Source organism: Euleptes europaea, chromosome 10 (genome assembly GCF_029931775.1).
Source record: "Euleptes europaea isolate rEulEur1 chromosome 10, rEulEur1.hap1, whole genome shotgun sequence".
Classification (NCBI taxonomy): domain Eukaryota; kingdom Metazoa; phylum Chordata; class Lepidosauria; order Squamata; family Sphaerodactylidae; genus Euleptes; species Euleptes europaea.
In genome coordinates, this window is record NC_079321.1 from 20,819,537 (window position 1) to 20,841,276 (window position 21,740).

Here is a 21,740-nt window from a genome sequence, read left to right on the forward strand (position 1 = left end):
CTCTGTTGGAAGAAGAGTTGGTGGAACAGAATCAGGCAGCCCATTCCTGAAGAGGGGGTAGTTAGGCAGAGGCCGGGGGAGGCGCAGCCGTGCTGTTTCCACTGAGGCTTCCTGGTTGGAATAAAGGTGGGGGGAAAAACTTAAAAATAAAAAACAGAGAAATAGCCCCATTGCCTTTAGTGAGGCTATGCCAGCAAAATAGCTGGTGTAGCCATGCCTCAGTGTTCCCGGGACGAAAGGTGTTTGGAAGCTGCCTAAAGGCAGCTCTGCCCCCAGGAACACCTTGGGAATGCCTTCCTGGATGCCGGCGTGGGGCATTGCACTGTTGGAACACTGCCGGGAGGCTGTGGTGGCATCTGAGCGCCGTGCTACCGCCTGCGTCTGGGGGGGCTGGCGTAAATGCCCCCACAAGAGCCAGTTTATCATGGTGCAAAGGGGTAGTTATGCTGGCATGGGGTTGTGCCAGCTCCTCTGGGCATTCAGCCCCTTCAGGATTTCACGCATAGCATCCAACTTGAAGTAATTACAATAACATAGAAGATATTTTGTATAGTTATATATCTTTAAAAATCTCTTTACCACGACAACCAGCTATAAGAGACCCCAAATACAATTAAATATACATGTCACATAGTTCTATAGAAAAAGAAGCATGTATAGTGAGAATGATCCCTTATTAAATCTGCAATATGTAACCATTGTATACTGTTTAAATGATATTAATTAACCGCATAAAAGACGTAATTTCAGTTACACAATGGAAAATACAATTGACCTATTGCAAATGGAGGACCGTCTCCACATAACCTTCTATGTTTTGAAGGTTTGTTTTGCCATGCGTTTGTTTACTTATAAAAAAACAAAAATAGGCTATTAAGAACAGAACGTTTGAGCAAATGCATTCAAAGGCAGACCCTGCAGGAATACAGCTCAGCCAAATGAAACATAATTAGGGAAAACAAAATGTAAAATTTTAAATCAGTTCACTAATGATGTATAAAAAAAATCAGTACCCCTTATCAGTTTGACTGGTGAGACATGTTCTTTTCATTTAGGGAACTGCAAAATAATTACTCAGCGCAAGGCGAGACTGTCAGGTAAAAACAATAAAATGGGTGGTGGGGGAAAAATAATGACAGGAATGTAATGAAAAAGATCTCGCAGGCCATCTGCAGCCCCACTCCCTGGCAATGCTGGCCAAGGATCACCCAAATGAAACAGAAAATCTCTTTAAAGAACTGTTACTGAATCTGGTTTGACTGTATGTTTGAACTACATGACATCGCTACGCCGGACTTTCTGGTCTTTGAAACTGAGATGAAGCTGTCTGTCATGTAAGAGTTTGAAATTAGCCAGTCAGAGGGAAATTAGGGACTCAGAGGGAAATTAAAACAAAAACACTCTTTTTATAAATTTGAGATAATTTACATTAGGGATCTCATTCAAAACATGGCAAAAGTTTATGGCCCAGGTGCTGAATTGAAGGTTTCTTCGGTTTAAATAGATTATATGCACGCTTGTTTGACATTAGATCTGACAAGCAGAATTATAGCTTTGTAGCAAAGGCTTTTAAGAATGGAAAAAAAGGAATTACTTCCCCCTTCCAAATAGTTTTGATTCTTCAGGCATTTGTATATGGATTCTTCACTGTCTCTCTCTACCATTAAATGAGAGGGAATAAATCAGATGCTGATGACTGTAAATAGAGAAGCTTGTAAAATCTAATTCACAGGATAACAGCTGCCTGCCCTGCAATTTATGAAAAAAATTGTAAAGCTAATACTTTGACAGCTGTCATCAGTTGAAACTAGTGTCTGCTTCACTACTCTACACGAGATGTGTGCATTCTAAGTTTCTCTCATCTCCGGGACCATCAGTACCGTTCACTTAGCCTGGAGGGTTTGAAAATTCTGCATTAGGGCCCCTTCATCTTATAAAAATAATCAAACCAACATGCTTTTATGGAGGAAAACCCATAACATGTAACAGGAAAACTGACTTTAAATACACATGTATACACCCAGTACATGTACACAGAATGGGAATGCCCAGCCGCTCATGGTTTTCCTCGGTGAGGTCAGGTGGTCAAGACCAAGAGAACCTGCTACACTGCAAAATACCTGCAGCAGAACACAGAAGAAGACTGATCCACAATGTACCAAATGGTCCTTAGCATCTCTCTGTTAAACTCTGGACAAGTACTGTTTTATTCCACATTTTTTATCTTCAGAAATTAATGGCAGAAGACAATAATAATTATTATAGTGCTTCCCCCTTTCCAAAAGCGTTGACATACTGGTGAGACTCGTATTTGGAGTTACATCCAGCAAGGAATTTAAATGTTCGGAAGATGCTCTCTAAGAACGGTTAATGTGTTCACTCACTCGGCAGATTGTTCTGGTAAACCAATCTAGATTACAATTAAAACTATTGAAACATAGTAAGGTACCCTTCCTTTAGGGTCAATTTTCATCCAATTTTGATTACAAAAACAATATTCCCAACATTAAAAATTCAGAATTATAAAGCTGTTTGAGCAACCCATATTTATTATTTTTTTAAAAATTACTTGCGATTTTAATGTGCTTGAAAAATTTAAGAAATGGTAACTTATCTTACTGACTAATGACCTAAAATGATTTCTCATTGTTAGAGAAAAAAGCTTGAAAATAGTGAAACAACTTTTTTTTGCATGTGTAAAGGAATAAATGGAACTTAGTTTTGTTAACATCACAACTACATGTCATAGTAATTAAGTCTATTCCATACCAAGCTACACCTAATTTAAATGTGGACCCTGTACGTGGATACAGATTTCCCAGCAGACTTGATGGAGCCTTTGTGGTCTTTTATACTGATTTAATAGATTTTTATTAAGCTCCATTCTATTCAGTTCCATATGTACAGCATTAATAGTTTTCAAAGAGAGGCAGGCAAACTGGAAAAATAAGACAGAACACACACACACAGATTAAATTAAAACAACACTCGAATGTTTGGTAGAATACTGAATGCCAAACCTAACACTTTGTTGTATTAACTCTTCTAACACATTTGAAGAGGTGTGTGTGTGTGCGCGTGTGTGCGTGTGTGTAGAAGCAACTGGAGTCGAAGAGCTGTTCACTTGTTATCTTCCAGGAAAAAATCTCAACTTGAGTTCTGGGTTTACCAGTGGACATATCTTGGGGAGCAAATAAATTGCCTGGGCTATTCTGTACTTAAATGAATGTAGTATCTCCCTGATAACCTAATTTGGTTCCAGAAAGCAGAAGAGTTTTCAAGTGAGACACTAGAGTCTAAATAAACCATGGAGATATTGGACTGGATCCTACTGTTCTGTTGGCCCTCACACATTCCTCTAGTGCAAGGACACTCCTACTGATGTATCAAAGTATCTTGTGCCGGAATAATGTGCAAGAGCCAACTGAATAGCACAGTAGGATCCAGCTCAGTATGTTCACAAAAAGTCAAGAGTACCCTCCCCCAAGAATATAACAATGGTACAAGTTACCCACCCACCCCACTGGTGTGTGTGCGCGTGCTGGTCCTGTATGCACAACTATGTGGTTTCCATTTAAAGCCCACACAGTCTTCCATTTGTCCCATAGCAGATCTGGGGTACTGAAGGCTGGGCAAAGACTGTGCAGTCCAGATCTGGAGGCGGGGAGGCATCAAAAAAAGTAGTACCTGCCAACTATACACTATGGACCTTGCAGAGCTTACCCTGAGAGAGCTGGCTGCACTGTTCAGTTGCTTTTTTAAAACACTGTTCCCAAATATGGATCTGAAGTAGGTCTGATGCCGTTTGTTTATTTAACCTAAAATATTATTATGCTGCCTTTCGGCCCAATCAGGGTCCACAAGGTGGAGAACATTAAAACATTGAAACAAAAATACACTTAACATTTTCTGGAGCAAATGGCTTTTTTTTCTGCTGTGCTAACGGCTGCCCCATATGCAAAAAAGAACTTCAGAGGCTCCCATCTGGCGCAAACAGTCCAGAGCTGAATGGAATTTGTGAGTCCAATTCTTCCCTAAACAGTGAACGGAAGGACATTCCCTAGTGCCATTCAAACCACTGAAAATGAAAACCACAGCTTGAGTCAGAAGGAAAACGGTGTGACTTACAAGTAGATGTTCCTCAAAAGAAGGAAAAAAGAAACTGTAAGGCACTGAACGACAGCTGTCTCATGTGCTTTGAGAGGTGAATCTCTGATTACTTGAGGTACCCTACAAAGTGTCATTCAGTGCCAAAAAGGAACACATAGTTTTCCTTTCTCTCCTCATAGGAACCAGGCTGTCATCTTTAATTCATGAACAGCTACCACAGAACACAAGACAGGAAACCGATGCTGGAGTACTGGCCCTGGAGCATCGGAACTGTAGATGCTTTAATGGGCAAGCCTGCCCTTTATGCAGCTTCCTGGAAGAACCCAAATTCTGCAGCCCCTTGCATTTCCCTGACAACATATAAACCCCTTCAGTATCAAGAATCAAAAAACATGGAAGAGTTCTGGCCTAACTTACCTTTTGGGTGCCAAGGGTCTGTGAACTCGTACTTCCCCACACCAACTGTCCGTAGCATCTGTACCCCATTGGTGTTGTCCTGACTGCCCGTCTGGTTGGGAGGAAGCTGAGGAGCAGCCTGCCCATTGGTAGCTGGAACGCTATTAGGTAGGGCAGCCGAAGGCAAAGCAGGTGGCGGCGGAGGCAGGATAGGACAAGTCATGTGACCGTTCCCCACCGCACTGTGGCCCGGGTGAGTCACCTGACCCACCCCAGTCATAGAAGACATGGTAATGGACTGGCTGTTAGTGTACAAAGGCTGGCTTTGCAGGTTCACAACCATGTTACTCAGAGGCTGTGAAGGCTGCTGCTGAAGCTGGTAATGAGCTGGCATTAATGGAAGCTGGGGGGTGACGTGTGGAGGGAGTGAGGGTGTAACTCCAATGACAGGGGCTTGCACGTTCACTGCTGGGCTGAAGGTCGGAGGCTGAGTCATCCCGTATGAGTGAGTGATAAGAGTTGGCTGGTTACCTGCTGCAACGGTTGTAACCCATGGAGCTGTACCTGGAAAAAGGAAAGCTGGCAATAAGAACAATTTGGGCAGAAAGGGAAGTCCTCGCATAATTGCTCTCCCTGCAAGAGTTGCTCACATTCTCAGAACGAGTTCTGTTATCTCTTGTAGAGGGCTCCTCCTTCCCCTTCCCTTTTACATCTCATAAACCGGTGAAGGGGGTCTGGAACCATTCCAAACTGGTAAGTGCCTAAAAACGTCACAACATGACAGGCAAGTGCAAATGTTAAAAAAAATAAAAATAACGAGCAACGCGGCATGTTTTCAGCATTATATATTTTCAAGCCTTCTGCAGTTTAAGTACAGGCTTCCAAGAAAATTAACCTCTTTCCCCCAACGTGTTTTCATGGCTCCCTGACAAACACTTGGCGCGTATAATAACGGTGTTCCGGCCACTACAGAGAGATTGTAATTAGGCGTCTGGTATCACTGCACAATGTACAATATGTGTCTGGAAGGTGCAAACGGTTTAAAAATGGACATAAAGGTCTTTTACAATATCTTCTAATTTTTTTAAATTTTAAAACACCCTAGCAGAGACACAGATAGGGTGAAGCAGAAAGCTTTAACAAACTTGCAGGAATCTTAATACATTTATATTAGTCTTGACACAGGAGTAACCTGAGGGGGTCTTTACAACTAGAAAGGAATGGCAGCTGCGGCGTTAAGAAAAGGACTCATGATAAAGTCTTATTCAGAGAGGTACCGTATATACCCGTGTATAAGCCGACCCGCGTATAAGCCGAGGTGCCTAATTTCTCCCCAAAAATGGGGAAAAATTAGGCACCCGCGTATAAGCCGAGGGTCGGCTTATAACTCCTCCCCCCCCCCCCCGCAGGCTTACCTGACCGGCTCCTGGCGGCGAAAAGCGGCCCGGGCCCGGTGGGGGCGGCTTTCCTGCAGCCGCTGGAGGCCGCCCCCAGGCCGCTCCGGGCGGCGGAAAGCGGCACGGGCCCGGCAGCCTCCCAGGTAGGCCCCGCTGGCCGCTCCCAGGCCGCTCCCAGGCGAGTGGGCCGGCGGCGGCGGCGGCGGGGGGGGGCGGGGAGGCCTGCCTGCTCCCAGGCAGGCCCCGCTGGTCGCTCCCAGGCCACGGGAAGGCGAGCCGGCCGGCAGCGAAGCATGGCTGCAGTGGTAAGTTTCCCTCTTCCCTCCTCCCTCCTCCCCTACCCTACCGTATTGACCCGCGTATAAGCCGAGTTGGCTTTTTTCAGCCCTTTTTTTGGGCTGAAAAACTCAACTTAAACGCGAGTATATACGGTAATTGGAGAGAGCATATTAAATTTGCTTTGAACAATTTCCCACAGTAGAATTACACATAAGACTGAAAGCATACCTGGGTTTTCAGTCTCCCTCATCTGTTTAGATGGCGGCTCATCCGTGTCCCAGGGTGTAGACTGATTTATGGGCGTCTGTCCCCATCTTATACTGGTTGCTAATCCTTGAGGCTGATTCTCCGTCTTGGAAATGCAAGGTGTCTGCAGGGAAGGAGACAAAAACGTATCAAATTTAAAACTTATAGTTATGGAATCCTTTATGGCACTTTGCTGATTTTTGTAGAAGTTTTTAGTTTCATATTGCATTTAATGAGGCTTCTGATTCAAAGGGGAGTAGATTATAATTTTCTTATTTTACAGACATCGATTAGATCTAGCATGAGAACAGAAAACAATTGTTACCCAATGATAAAAAAATAACCTCTTTCACTCCCAATAAACACAGGGCCACAATTTTTTTCTAACAGTTGCAGTGGTTCCTCAGTGGAACAGGCTTCCTTGGGAGGTGGTAAGCTCTCCTTCCCTGGAGGTTTTTAAGAGGAGGTTAGATGGCCCTATGTCAGCAATGCTGATTCTATGACCTTAAGCAGATGATGAGAGGGAGGGCATCTTGACCATCTTCTGGGCATGGAGTAGGGGTCACTGGGGATGTGGGGGGGGAGGTAGTTTGGAATTTCCTGCATTGTGCAGGGGGTTGGACTAGATGATCCTGGTGGTCCCTTCCAACTCTATGATTCTATGATTTTTCAGACCACAATGTGACTTTCAGGTCCTTTGTGACTCTGGTTTGGCATTTCATATTTAGGTGTCCATTGTTGACACAACATGTTTTACTCTGAGACTTTTCGAAATCAATTGTTGAGCATGTTCACCTGTTTGGATTTTCTTTATAGTGGACTGGGACAAAAAGTGGACAGGGACAAATTACAGCAAAAGATGCTGTCATTATTCACTAGTCAACAATCCTTATAACTGAACCAATAAAATAACACTGCACTGAAAGGCCCTGCTGCAAAAATGACTATACTGGAAACATGTCAGAGAAGTCGAAATAACTGTAAAGTGCCAAAAAAGGGCAAGGATTACCAATCATAATGTGGGAAGTATAATCAGAAAGACAGCTTCATATAAACAATCACACAAAATTAAATGTTCAACAAGATAACCCTTTGGTTCTTCAGCTCCTCCCTATGTCTTTGCTGGGTGGGGTGGGGAGAAAGAGGATTTCAGAACTGTAAAATAACATAACCCCTGTTAATGTAAGTATCACTTAATTATTTAGGACATTTATTCATTTATTTATGGATTTATATCCTGCTCTATCCCGGCCAAAGTCGGGCTTAGAGTAGCATACATCATAAAACATTATTACATAATAATTCCATTAATTACACTAATATATAATAAATATTCAAGCCCACAATTTAAAACTGACTCTAAAATCCAATGGCGCCCATTACATTGACACAGGGGTCAGCAGCCAGCCTTGAGGATAAATGTTGGTTTTGTTCTTTTCTTAGGCTACAACTAGACATTATGGGAGCCTCCTGGCTGCCACCCAAAGTAACATCCAGTGATACCTCCTCCTACACCACACAATAAATAAATAAGGGAAGCTGTCACACTGTGAGTGTCCCACCTTTTGCAAGCTCCAGCCAATTATGCAGACAGAAACAAGGAAGCTCACAACATGTTTTACTATTGATTATGGGCAGGTGGGGAGGTGGTGGTGGTGGTGGTGGTGGTACATGGTTGCTACTTTCTGATTCATTTGTAACACATTATTAATAGAGTTCCATAAGCGGGGGAAAAATAGATCCCTGCTCTCAAGGAGCTTACAAACAAAACCTAGGCAGTTGGGAAGACAACATAGGAAAATGAAGGGAAATATGAGAGTAGCATGTGAGCAAATGTTTGTATAGATTTTAAACTTTACATTTAAGAGAAGGGCTTCATAAAAATTACCACAGACTACACAGAATCTAATTGCATCCTTCTGTATTCTTCTCTTTAGCTTTCATGTCATATGACTATTTGAATTGTTTGAAGGAACACATGAAGGGCGTAAATTGCTTGTAAGCACTCTCAAGTGTGCATCTTATTTTTTTTTAAAAAAACAGGTCAGATGACTACTTGGCATGAGAAGGCAACCTCTCAAAGGTTGGAATTTCGGGGGGTTTGCGGTGGGGACGGCTCAGTTATGCATAAAGTGAAGGACAAGGAATGCCTAGTAGCCAGTGGTGACTAGACAGCTGAAGAGGGCAGATAATAGATCTCTCCTCCTCCCAGGTATACTCCAGAAAGGGAAAGAGAGAAGAGATCAAAAGATATCAGTGAAAACAGGATCTATTCTCTCATTGGTTCTTTTGGATTTCTGTCTCCTTCCCTATTGTCTGGCTGGCTTCTGGAACATCTACTTGGAACATCTCCTAGGTTTTGGAAATACCTTTGCCTCCTCTGATGTCTGTGCTCCCCTGCCTAGTCATGTATCCCTTAAGCAAACCACAAGAAAAATGACGAAGGTCTGAACATCTTGAGCTACCTCTCTTCAAAACCAAAATCTTTCAGGAGTGGGAGAAAGGCACTCAGTGTCCACCTATCTCTTGTGACATGAATTCATTAGTGGCTTACAAGACCTGAGAGACAGCAAGAGGACTGGTTTCTGAGTAGCCAATCAGGGAAGCTTATACTGAGCTCCATTCCACACAAATGATGATTTGAATCAAGCATTCTTAAGCATCAATCATTAGTTAAAACAGGATAGATTCAATTCCTGTGAGGTTTCTCTGACCAGTTCCCTCCGGTTCTACAGATATAGCAAGGAAGAAGTTACCTTTGCTGTCTCTCAAAAAGCAGGCAAGTACTTTAAAAGGGTAATATGTAGGTAGGGTTGCCAGGTCCCTCTTCGCCACCGGCAGGAGGTTTTTGGGGCGGAGACTGAGGAGGGCAGAGTTTGAGGAGGGGAGGGACTTCAATTCCATAGAGTCCAATTGCCAAAGCGGCCATTTTCTCCAGGTGAACTGATCTCTATTGGCTGGAGTTCTAATAGCAGGATATCTTCAGCTAGTACCTGGAGGTTGGCAACCCTATATGTGGGTCAAGTAGGTAAGGTCACCATATATGCAACTTGTACTGGAATTTCAACCAAGCTGGCTTGCTAATGTGAAATAATGCTGCTAGGAGAAGAGACTCATTGGGAAGGATGACTCCTGTGATTTCCTCTTTCCAGGTGGCCAAGTCAATATATAAATCTCACAGTTCAGCTCATTTTTTTCCCGAAGGCATAAAAACCTATTTTCCCTTCTCCATCACATGTGAGATTATATCTGTCCATTTATGACCCTCTCTGCTCACTTATGCCCAGATGACACTTCAAATTCTGTTCTCCTTGAGGTATGGTATTTACTTTCCGCAGGGAGTGTACTGACAGCATTGAGGAGGCAAAAAGTTTTCGAGATGCTGTTTGGTAAAAATTAAAAATAATCTTTGCCTACAAATCTAATTTTGCTTTATCCCATATAGTACATTTTAATTTACCTGAGCTTAGCACTTGGAATGTAACCATCACCTAGCAAGCACAAAAAAAAGAACAACTGAAATCTTTCCAAATGCTCCACTATATTTATCTGAACAAAAATATAAATAATAGTATGCCATTATCCTATAAAAAAACAGTAAGTATAGCAAATGCCCTTTCTGAATAAAATGTTGCCCATTTCAGTCATTATTCTGACTCCTTATCTACAGGGCCTCCGTGTGTGGATTTTTCACTCAAAATTAATCAGGTGTGGGGCTGCTGCTCTAACATTACGAACTAATTTTAATTACTTTGATAAATGACTTAGAAGGACACTCTAAACAATGCAGAACTCCTGAGAAAAGGCAGAGATGCTGCAGAAACCATAGCCCTGGCGGCACATGCTGAATTTTCCTGGAAATAGAAAAGGAAAAAAAAAACACACAAAGGAGAACAGAAGGATGCAGCGAAAGGCAGAGATAATGGCTTGCCCCTGGAGAGGTGTTCAATGTGTGCAAGAAACAGGAAGATGGAATGAGAAGAGCTGCTGCCTAGAGGTAGGAGACATCTGGCAGGTGCTTTAGAGCTACAACCGGCAGGCTGACTTCTTCATCCTGGACAGAGCAAAATATCCGTGCCAGGGCTGAGAAACAATTTGTGAGGGATGAGGCAAGGGATACAACCCAATTACTTCAGCTTCCAAATACCTAACGCATGTTTCTGAGCAGAGTTAGCAAGAAAACCCTACCCCAGGACTTCTGTAGGAGCCAGCATGGTGTAGTAGTTAAGAGAAGTGGACTCTGATCTAGAGAACCGGATTTCCATTGCCCCACTCCTCCACATGAAACCTGCTGGGCCGACCTTGGGCCAGCCACAGTTCTTTCAGAACTCTCTCAGCCCACGTGGAGCCAGGCAATGGCAAACCACCTCCTAATGTCTTTTGCCTTGAAAACCCTACTGGGTCGCCATCAGTCAGCTGCGACTTGACGGCACTTTCCACAAACCACCAGGACTTCTGTGGGGCTGCAGAAGCAAAATAGTGCCATGATCACCAGGGCACACATAGAATTTCGCTTCTCTCCTTATGTAAAGCATATTGCATCTAAGTATCTGTGGCGACATCTTTCAAGTAAGAACAGAAAGGCCACTTTCAACCTGCAATGGGGCATGCCTATGCGAGGAGGAGTGAGTCTGTGCCATGTGTGCCTACCTGGTGAGAGACACAAAAAGGGAGGGAGGGACATATGGCTATAAGCAATCTGCAGGAGTTCTGCTTGTGTAGTGCAGATGTCCTTAGCTTCAGGGCACATATGGTCATATGCCAAACACACACACGCACACACACGGATACAAGAAGTTGCTTTGTTCTAACTCAGATCGTTGGACTATCAAAGGGAGTATTATTTTTTACTCTGACTGGCAGAAGCTCTTGAAGGTCTCAGATGTTTCACACTACCTGATCCTTTTAGAGTGGAAATGCTGGGGATTGAACTTGGGACCTTCGCCATGGAAAGCAGCCCTCCTTAATAAATATCATTTCATGGAGCTACCTTACATTGTGTCAGACCACTGGTATGTAAAGGTCAAAGAATCATAGAGTTGGAAGGGACCATCAGGGTCATGTAGTCCAACCCCTTGCACAATGCAGGAAATTCACAACGACCACCCCCCACACACACCCAGTGACCCCTACTCCATGCCCAGAAGATGGCCAAGATGTCCTCCCTCTGGTGAACTGCCTAAGGTCATAGAATCAGGTCAATATTGTCTACTGGCAGGATCTCTCCAGCGTCTCAGGTAGAGGTCATTACATCACCTACTCTCTGATCCTTTATAAACTGGAGATTCTGGGGAGTGAACCTGGGACCTTATGCATGCAAAGCAGATGATCCACCACTGAGGCACCCCATTATTTTTCTTCGAAGAAACCAACAGGGGTGTGTGTGATTGATGTTCAAAACATGACTTTGGTTATCCTGAAGTATAAACAAGCGATTAGAACCATGTAATTAAATATATATATTTTTAAGGGGAGGGGGCAGGAGTAGTTTCATCTTGAATGAATCCTTTAAATCTCACAAGTGTGGACCTTTTTCAGATCTGCTTTTTGAATATTTTAGATGTGAAGCGCTCAACGGTAGCAAGAAGAAAGAAGCCGCAGTAACCCATGAGGTTTAAATGTGGTTATTGGAGAAGGAAAAGCAGGAAACAAGAAAAAGATGCTCTGGCACAGAATTGCAGTGATATTCACACAGCCTTTTACTGCAACATTAACAAAAACGATGTCCCCCATGGTACCTTTGATCCTGGAAGGCTTTTGAAATAAACTTTTCAAATTATCTGCGTAGTGTATGAGGTGATGGTGGTGATGTTGAAAAGCTGGGTTAGATCTACTCCTTGGAAATATATTAGTAATTCAATCCTTGAGGCAACATCTTTTTGACTGGAAGGATTAAGAGACAAAACCTCCAATGCTGAAGGCATTGGCAACCTCCACCTCACAACACCAGAAGCATCCTGGAGGCTTAAGGTATAACGTTGACAAGTGAAATAGAGGCAGGATAATCCCCTCATTTGTCCAGAGGACTCTGATTGTGCACTTGAATGGTTTTAAGATTTTAAATGTTTCTACAAAGGACATTATTAAATTAGGCAGGAGTATTGTTGTGCAAATCTACATCAAGCCACTAGAGGCTTTTTTACGTAAGCTTGCTTGCTCTGACCAAGTTAGCAGCCTGGTAATTGTATGTTTGTTTGCTGGATCTTGAAGATGTTTGTTTGCTGAATCTTGAAGATTTAGACTAACAGACTTCACACAGCATAAACTTACTTGCCTATAAGAGCTGCACATTTCTGAGAATAATATCCCATATTGTTACCAGCCTCGGTTGTCTTCAAATTTCATCTTTTTAACAGTTCTCTTTGTGCAGCACAGCACAACACTGAAAGCATTTGCCTGGTTTCTGAAAACAGCTCTGTCTCCGCCTTGAGGGAGTTTATAAATCATACACGCTAAACAAGATACACTCCCTTAGTGCACAGTGCCTGGTTTTCAAATTTGCACAGAGCCCGGACTCAGAACAGATCACAGAATTTTCTACTTCAACTCCATGATCTGCTATATCACATGTCCTATGTGATAGCGGTGTACTCCGATCTGGAGAACCGGGTTTGATTCCCGACTCCTCCACATGAGCGGCGGAGGCTAATCTGGTGAACTGGACTTGTTTCCCCACTCCTACATATGAAGCCAGCTGGGTGACCTCGGGCAAGTTACAGCTCTGTTAGAGCTCTCTCAGCCCCACCTACCTCACAGGGTGTCTGTTGTGGGGAGGTGAAGGGGACTGTAAGCCGGTTTGAGTCTCCCTTAAGTGGTAGAGAAAGTTGGCATATAAAAACCAACTCTTCTTCTTCTATGTCTCCAAATAAAGATCTGCAACAATTGGCTTCATTCCTAGGCCTAGTTCACTCTGAGGTGACTAATGTGTGCATGGGCGACACACCGCTTCAGACTGCATTACTTAATGTTCCTGGGGCCATTTCAGGTTGGGACAATGTGAGGGAAAATGTAACAAGTAGTAAGGCCGTCAGCGAGAACTAAGCTGAAGTAATATAACAAGATCACTCTGGAAAGCCATCTTTTACACTGCAAAAGTCACTTAGCATCCACTGTAGAACAAAATTCTGATTTCTACTCATTCCTCCAGATTAGTGTTCAATGTACGGTAAGACACTCGATCTGGTGTCCAATTTCTACATACAGTAATTAATTATTTAGCCTATACAAATGCCTTCAACTAGTCTTCTTAATGAATTGAAAGTACCATTTCCAGCCAAGTACCCCATCGAATAGACTAGTAGTGACATAATGGAAGTTCTTATGACATAAGTGGAGTCTCAGCTAATGCATCAACTGTTCAATTTATTATAGGACACAACTACACTTTCTACAACAGGGGTTGCCAACATGGTGCCTATGGGTGCCATGATGCCCGCTAACACCTTTTCTGGTGCTCACCAAGTGTTATTAGGAAGTGGGTGGGGCCAGGTAGGGCTTTTGCCCAGCAAGGCTTATGATTGAATATTGATTTGATTGGCTGTGCAGATCAAGGAAGAATCAAACCGGCTTACAATCACCTTCCTTTCCCCTCCCCACAACAGGCACCCTGTTAGGTGGGGCTGAGAGACGTCTAAGAGAACTATGACTAGCCCAAGGTCACCCAGCTGGCTTCATGTGTAGGAGTGGGGAAACCAACCCGCTTCACCAGATTAGGGTCTGCCACTCATGTGGGGAATCAAACCTGGTTCTCCAGATTAGAGCCACTGCGCCAAACCACTGCTTTTAACCACTACACCACGCTATCAGGGACAAACATTCTTCTCTGGTTGCTTTTTTTCACTCTTGAGAAGGCAGTTACTGAAAAAGTTTCTGAGAAATTTGGTTCTGAGCAAAATGTATGAGTCCTAGCCTTCAGTTAACGAACTGCCTACTGATATGTGATTATACCATAAACCTGAAGTTGGAACGGTTCCAGCTTCACCCATGGGGTGAGGTGAGGAAATTGTACCAGGCAGGGAAAATCTGGAGGTGTGGCATCCTGCATTTTTGCCTCAACTGTGCCACTTCTGGCAGTTGGGGTTGCCAGCTCCAGGTTGGGAAATACCTGGAGATTTCAAGGGTAGAGCCTGAGGAGGGCGGGATTTGGAGAGGAGGGACTGACTTCAATGCCACCGAATTCAATTGCCAAAGTGGCCATTTTCACCAGGTGAACTGATCTCTGCCACCTGGAGATCAGTTGTAATAGCGGGAGATCTCCGGCCACCACTTGGAGGCTGGCATCCCTACTGGCAGTGCCTCTAATCTCTTCCCCCACCCAAGCCTTTCTAAACCGAACAGGGATTCCCGAACTTTTGCAAGAGTCCTTCCCCTCCCAAGCATCCTGTCATCATTTTGGTTTGCCCTGACAGGCAAATGATATTCATATTAATAATGATCTGGCATTGTGCCATAAACCAAACAACTTTATCAAGGAATTGCCCTTGCATACTAATATAAATAATGGATCGCTTTTTTAAAAAAACCAACACCCAAAAATTATCTGCTATTAATTTTTGTTGCAAAGGAGGTCACTTGCCTACTCTACCAACCTTCTAAGAACTTTTGGGTGGAGCTGTGGTACACTAGTCTATCCATATAACAAGCTAGCACAGTTCCATTCACAATTTAAAACAACGGAAGAGGCTTCCTTCAGGTGGCCCGTCAACAGGGCTGTGATCTAAATAAGGACAATACATCTTAATTGATCTGACAGTGCCTGCCAACCTTGAAATCATGTATGCCATTCCTCCCAGGTCTCGAGAAGAGATCACAAAGGTTCTGGCTAATTGGTGAATGTAGTCTGTTCGGTCTATGCCACTTCCACTAGTTTCAGAAAAGAACAAGACTTGGATGCCTTTCCCCTAACAACACCAGGACCACAGTTGACTACGAGGTGTGACAAAGTAAATCTTTCAAGTGGCCGTAGGTGCCTGACAGCTTGTGTCTATCTTTGCTGGAGAGACAAAGCTAATTTTCCGCCGAGGCCCAGCACAATTTACTATATAAAAATAACGTCTACAGAAATCAGCAACAGACATTTTCAGTGACGGGAAGGCACAAAGCGGTCCCCTCTGTGCACCCATGAATGTATAGGAGTGTACCACTTGAATTAAAATCTAACTAAACAGCACATTAAGCATTGCTCCCTTTTTTGATGTCTGACCCAGGTCCTTAACTTGACAGGCTATCAGGAGCAGAACTGTGAAAGACTGAATACTCTTATAAACAGTGTGATGGCCACATTATCACTGTTAAAAGAAGAAGAAGAGAAGAGATGGTTTTTATATGCTGACTTTCTCTACCACATAAGGAAGAATCAAACCGGCTTACAATCACCTTCCTTTCCCCTCCCCACAACATGCACGCTGTGAGGTAGGTGGGGCTGAGTGTGACTAGCCCAAGGTCCCTCAGCTGGCTTCATGTGGAGGAGTGGGGAAACAAATCCAGTTCACCAGATTAGCCTCCGCTGCTCATGTGGAGGAGTGGGGAATCAAACCTGGTACTCCAGATCAGAGTCCACCACTCCAAACCACTGCTCTTAACCACTAAGTAAAGGTAAAGGTCCCCTGTGCAAGCACCAGGTCATTCCTGACCCATGTTAAGACCCATTCCTGACCGCAGTACTGCAGCTTACCACTCTGCGCCACGGGGCTCTTAACCACTACATCATGCTTAAAGCCTGTTTCTTGGTAAACTGTGTTACCACCACAGCTTACCAAGAGACTGGCTTTCAGTCCCAGTGAGTCAGTGACATGATTTGGCTAGTTAGTAGTTGAAATAAAACTTCCAGATATGGCATCAACAGTCTGGCATGTTAACAACACACACAAAAGGGTGATGGATATAGCTAAATGTTGTAAGCAAGGAACTCGCTGTGCCTTCACTGTGGATCTGAGATGCTATTAAGGAACAGTGCTCACACTTCAACGCTTTCAGTTTTTGCAAACATTTATGTTAATTCATCTTATTGTGCTAATATCTAGATTGCAAATAAGTTCAGCTTTCTTAAGTGAAACCAGAAGGCTTTTCCCTGCAAGCAAAGCTTTAAGCTAAATGAATCCTCTTTTACAGATAAGCACATTACTTTGTCTTAGTATCTGCAGTATACTTCGTTTCCCCCTTCCTCTGCCCCACTCTATTCTTGCTAGTATTACTGTTTAATTCATTCTTCCCTTTGTTTTATTCTTTGTTTTATTATCTCCCCCACTCATCTCAATTAGATGGTTGGTTAGGAGATTCTAGTCAAGATAGTCGAGATATATTCATGCATTCCTACAGATAAAGATTTCATAAAAATTCTTTCAAGAACATTAACTACATCAAGGACATGACAAATTAACTCAAAAGTATGAGTAGGTATTCTGTATTCATATAGGTTTGTGAATCGTTTGTCAGATGTAACAGAAATACAACAGATCAGAATGCAAATCTGGTTCTATCCAAAATGTCTATATTAGCAGTATTTGAGTCATAAAAGTGCTTAAGAACTCTAGTGATAGGTCTGAACACAATTGCATTAGCCACTTGACAAGCACCTAACAAAGAGAATTAATGAAAGAACAGCCTTATGTAAAGACAGAAGCTAAAGAGCCCTTCCAGATTATATTTGGTTTTGTTAAACAAGGACAGGCAGGATTAAAGTATGTTAATATAGGAAAGATGGAATGCAGCACCTGGTGAGACAATTTAGTTGGCTCTTGCAAACTAAGCAGAGCTGAACCAGGTGTAATGAGCAGCCCAATCCTGAAGGGGCCCCCCAGATCTGCGGTGATCAGGAGCCGCCTCCTCAGGGGCTTCCTGGTCACCATGGAGGCAAAAAAATATGATAAAGAAATTTTAAAAATGAAAAAAGGGGGGAAATCTCCCCCTGCCTACAACGGAGCTGTGCTACTGAAAAAGGTGGCACAGCCTTGCCACCGCTCAAGGCAGCTGCACCCCCAGGAATGCTCTCCCACACCGACGTGGGCTTTCCCTTTTGTTTGCCTCCACGCCGGTGTAGGTGCCACCTCATTCCGTGGTAAGGTGGCACTGACGCTGGCGTGGGGTCAAGCTGGCTCCAAAGGAGCTTCACCACCCCCCCCCCGCTTTAGGAATGGGCTCTTAGTACCTGGACCAAAAAAAAGGGAGAGCTGTCCCCAACGGGGCAGCACACCACTCAATTACCTCTGAGCATGTCATAAAGTAGATCTCGTGCAGCACAGCGGCTATAGAAAACCACATCTCTATCATATGTTTATTGAAATAACACTCACATAAAAGAAGGAAAGGCAGAAAGGAAACAGTTCAAGAAAAAGGCAGACACTATTCCAAAAATGCAGACATTATTGTTTGTTTTAGCCCAGTTTTCCAGCCTGTCAAGATCCTCCAGTATGTTGACTATGTCTTCTACTGAATTTGCTACCCCTCCCAATTTAGCATCATCTCCAAATGTAATGAGCATCCCCTCTATTTCTTCATCTAAATCATTTATAAAGATGTTGAACAGCTCAGGGCCCAGGACAGATCCCTGAGGCACTCCACTGGTCACTCCTCTCCAAGAGGAACTATTAACAAGCACTCTTTGGGTGCAATCTGTCAACCAATTACAAATCCACCTAACAGTCATAGGATCCAAACCACACTTTACCAATAATAGGTTATAAGTAGGCAGGTGACTCTGGCTGTCCAAGAGTGGGGTAAATATTTCTAGAGTACCTACGGTTTCCAGACCAAGCCTGGAAACCAGCAGGAGGGTTGGTGGATGGAGACATGGGGGCGGGGGGCAGCATGTGATGGTGACATTGCCAGCAGCACTATGTCACTTCTGAGTATGACCCAGAAGTGACAGTGGGTAACTAGGCATTGCTAGGAACTGTATGGTAAAACCATACAGTACCAGGAAATGACATACTAATGCAGAGGCCGTCAGCATTTCCCCCCCTCCCACACCAGTACACACCAGTGGTGACTGGCAGGAGGCCTGGCAACCCTAAGAGTCCCCCCCCCTCGCCCAGTATCTCATAGGCATATTTATGAAAGAAAGGAGATTTTCTTTGGAAAATTATGCAGCAAGATGGGAGAGGGAAATGGAGGTGAAGGAAGCCTGAAAGAACCTCCAGCTCTGCACAAGAGGGAAGTTCTCTCTACAACTCTACAACAAGAGGGAAGTTCTCTCTACAATTTGCCCTGCCACACAGCAAGAAGCTGCTCTACAGGCTACTCTCCAATCCACAGAAGCTAAAATAGGCACCAATCTATATTCTCAGCTCCCATAAACCCAGATCTTTACTGACCAGGGTGTTCACATCGCTGTCTGCCGTCACCAACTAATGGCAGAGTAACCAATGTATTTCTATTGGACTGAAGGAGGAAAAACAGGCTTTTGGCAGTAGCAGAGAACCACCATTCCAGGGGGTGACAGTATACATTACTTTCGAAATAGTCAAATCCATACTTGTAAACCTACTCTGTTGTTTTTTTATTTCTGGGCAGAATTTCTTTGTATGTGGACAGTTGGAGGTTGGCAACCCTACACTTAGGTGGGCCTTCAACAGGTTCACCTGAAAACTGTGTAAAATATATGTTTCGTGGATCTTACATTTTGTAAAGATTCATATAACTCTTCATTTCTGGGTGTGTTAACATTCCTGTGCTAAATTGCAGACACCAGTTCTGTACAGGAAAGAATGAACTTCAGGATTGATTGGTGGATGTCTGTGGAATCTGCCACATTATTTATATATGTCGTTGGTATTCTGCCCTTTGAAGTCACCAGAAACTTAGAATTTATATTTCCAAATGCGATACGTCCGGCTTAAAGTAAACAAACACTTTATAGCTGTTACCAGTGTTCAGGGGGCTAATGCTTATCTGTTTCTTTTCTTTTCCACAGATTGTTACTACCCATTCCTTTATGACTATTTTCCAGTTTCAGCTGAGCGTCCCTTTCTGCTTTTTGTTAGCGCTTGTCTCACTAATGAGGTTCCCTATCAACACCATTGTTATGGTGTCCTGAAGCAACCAAAGAATGGTCAAGGGTGAAATTTACTTAAAAAAAACATCTTAAAATACTCCTTTAGCGATGGTCTTAGCTTTCTAAAAGGTACTAAATTGTTCATCCTCCAAGTAGAAGTTGGCTGTTACCACATAGGTACATGATTAGGGTTGCCAACCTCCAGGTACTAGCTGGAGACCTGTTATTACAACTGATCTCCAGCCGATAGAGATCACTTCTCTTGGAGAAAATGGCTGCTTGGCAATTGGACTCTATGGCATTGAAGTCCCTCCCCTCCCCAACCCCGCCCTCCTCAGGCTCCGCCCCAAAAACCTCCTGCCGGTGGCGAAGAGGGCCACTCTATACATGATGCATCCAAAGTAGAATCAGTGGTCACTTGAGACCAATAGGGTGAAGTCAGAATAAACTCAACATGTGAATGCTTCATGGACTATTGGCATTAGTCTCTGATTTCTGACTACACTGGCTTCATACTTCAATCAGACTGTATATGCTGAAAATATCTAAATATTGTAAATATGCTATAGAAATACAATAATTACTTCTATATAAATTTGGCTCAAAGACAATATCCTAAAAAAAACCCTTCCCTTTCCTTAAAATGGTTGACCAGTAAAACTTTCCCCGATACAATAGGGACAAGGATAGTAGTTGCTTCTCTAAAGATAAGCAAAGAAAAATGCCCCTTGGGATAACAGCACCCAAAGCAAAGAACTTTATTTCTGTCATAATTATTTCCATCCTCACTAGACTTTGATGAAACTGGAAACTGAAATCTAATCTCTAAACCAGGCGTGGTTTTTTAGGTAACCTGTCATCTTGGTTTCCATGATGCATCTCCTGCAAGAAAACCTCAATTTTTCCCACCTGATGATATGTCATGTTCTCTATCAGACTTCCCAAACCTTTCCACCTCGAAATGAAAGGAAATTAATGTTTAAGTGGTAGAGTTTTACAGGAGTTACAAATTAATATACAGAAATTGATTTGCTTTACCAGGAGCTTTTCAAGGATATGTGCAACAGTCCTGAATGTCTTCCTCTCTAAGCAGGTGAAACAATGCAAGCCAGAATAAACAAAATAGAAATACCTATTCCCAGCATACTGTCTTACCTATACAAGAACCTTTTCCTATAAAAGAAAGAAAAGTAACACACTTCAGAAAACTTTCATTATCCATTTGAAATGCAGTCAGCAAAATGACATTACATATTAAAAAAGTATATTAAAAAATCTTGGTAATACTCAACTGAATTTATTTTCAATCAAGATGATGCATCTTTAGATAGTGTGGGTTAGATCCAGTGATATGTCAGTAGGAAGCACTGCTGATGGAATGTCTTCCTCACTTTTCCCTGCAGTCCCTTCTGTACCCAAGAAAATCAGTTCGTTGTTCATTCCACTATTGGTTCTCTGTGCCTGCCCAAGTAGGGTTGCCAGGTCCCTCTTCACTACAGGTGGGAGGTTTCTGGGGCGGAGCCTGAGGAGGGCGGGGCTTGAGGAGGGACTTCAATGCCATAGAGTCCAATTGCCAAAGCGGCCATTTTCTCCAGGGGAACCGATCTCTATCGGCTGGAGATCAGATGTAATAGCAGGAGATCTCCAGCTGGCACCTGGAGGTTGGCAACCCTATGCCCAAGAGAGCTGTTGAACAGGCAGCAAGACAAAGTCTGTCCCTCATGGCCCTCTTCTGCTAGAGAAAGCATGCAGTGTGGTAAGGAGGGAATGATGAAGCCCCTCCTGCTGACCCACCATGTTCAGGAGAGACTTTGGCCTCCCCGTGCTATTTGTAAGGTGAGTTAAACTCACGTGAGTTAAACTTCTTATCAAATCCATGGATCCCCAACCTTTTTGAGCCTGTGAGCACCTTTGGAATTCTGACACAGTGTAGTGGGCACAGCCATAAAATGGCTGCTGTATAGGGTTGCCAGGTTCCTCTTCACCACCAGAGAGGTTTTGGGGGGCAAAGCCTGAAGAGGGTGGGGTTTTGGGGAGGGGAGGGACCATAGAGTCCAAATGCCAAAGCGGCCATTTTCTCCAGGTGAACTGATCACTATCAGCTGGAGATTAGTTGTAATAGCAGGAGATCTCCAGCTATTACCTGGCAACTCTACTGCTGCAGGAGGTGGAGCCCGTCATATAATGAGGAATTCGTGAAACACATTTCCAAAACAGACATATTCGTCTAGTTTGCCTTAAGTTAAATCTACCATTGAAGGATCTTCAACACTAATAAAACAAAGACAGAGCTCAGTTAGTTGGCCTGCCAAACTACAAGA

At 43.4% G+C, this 21,740-nt stretch overlaps 1 protein-coding gene across 1 annotated transcript in view; it reads right to left on the reverse strand.

Moving 5' to 3' along the window:
* KLHL29 (kelch like family member 29) overlaps positions 1 to 21,740 on the reverse strand; it is a 416,167-nt gene that overhangs the window by 191,891 nt on the left and 202,536 nt on the right. The window contains exons 3-4 of the mRNA XM_056856635.1: positions 6,411 to 6,552; positions 4,528 to 5,070 (exon numbers count right to left, since the gene is read on the reverse strand). Of these exons, the coding sequence (XP_056712613.1) occupies positions 4,528 to 5,070; positions 6,411 to 6,552 (685 nt within the window). The remainder of the gene's footprint in view (positions 1 to 4,527; positions 5,071 to 6,410; positions 6,553 to 21,740) is intronic.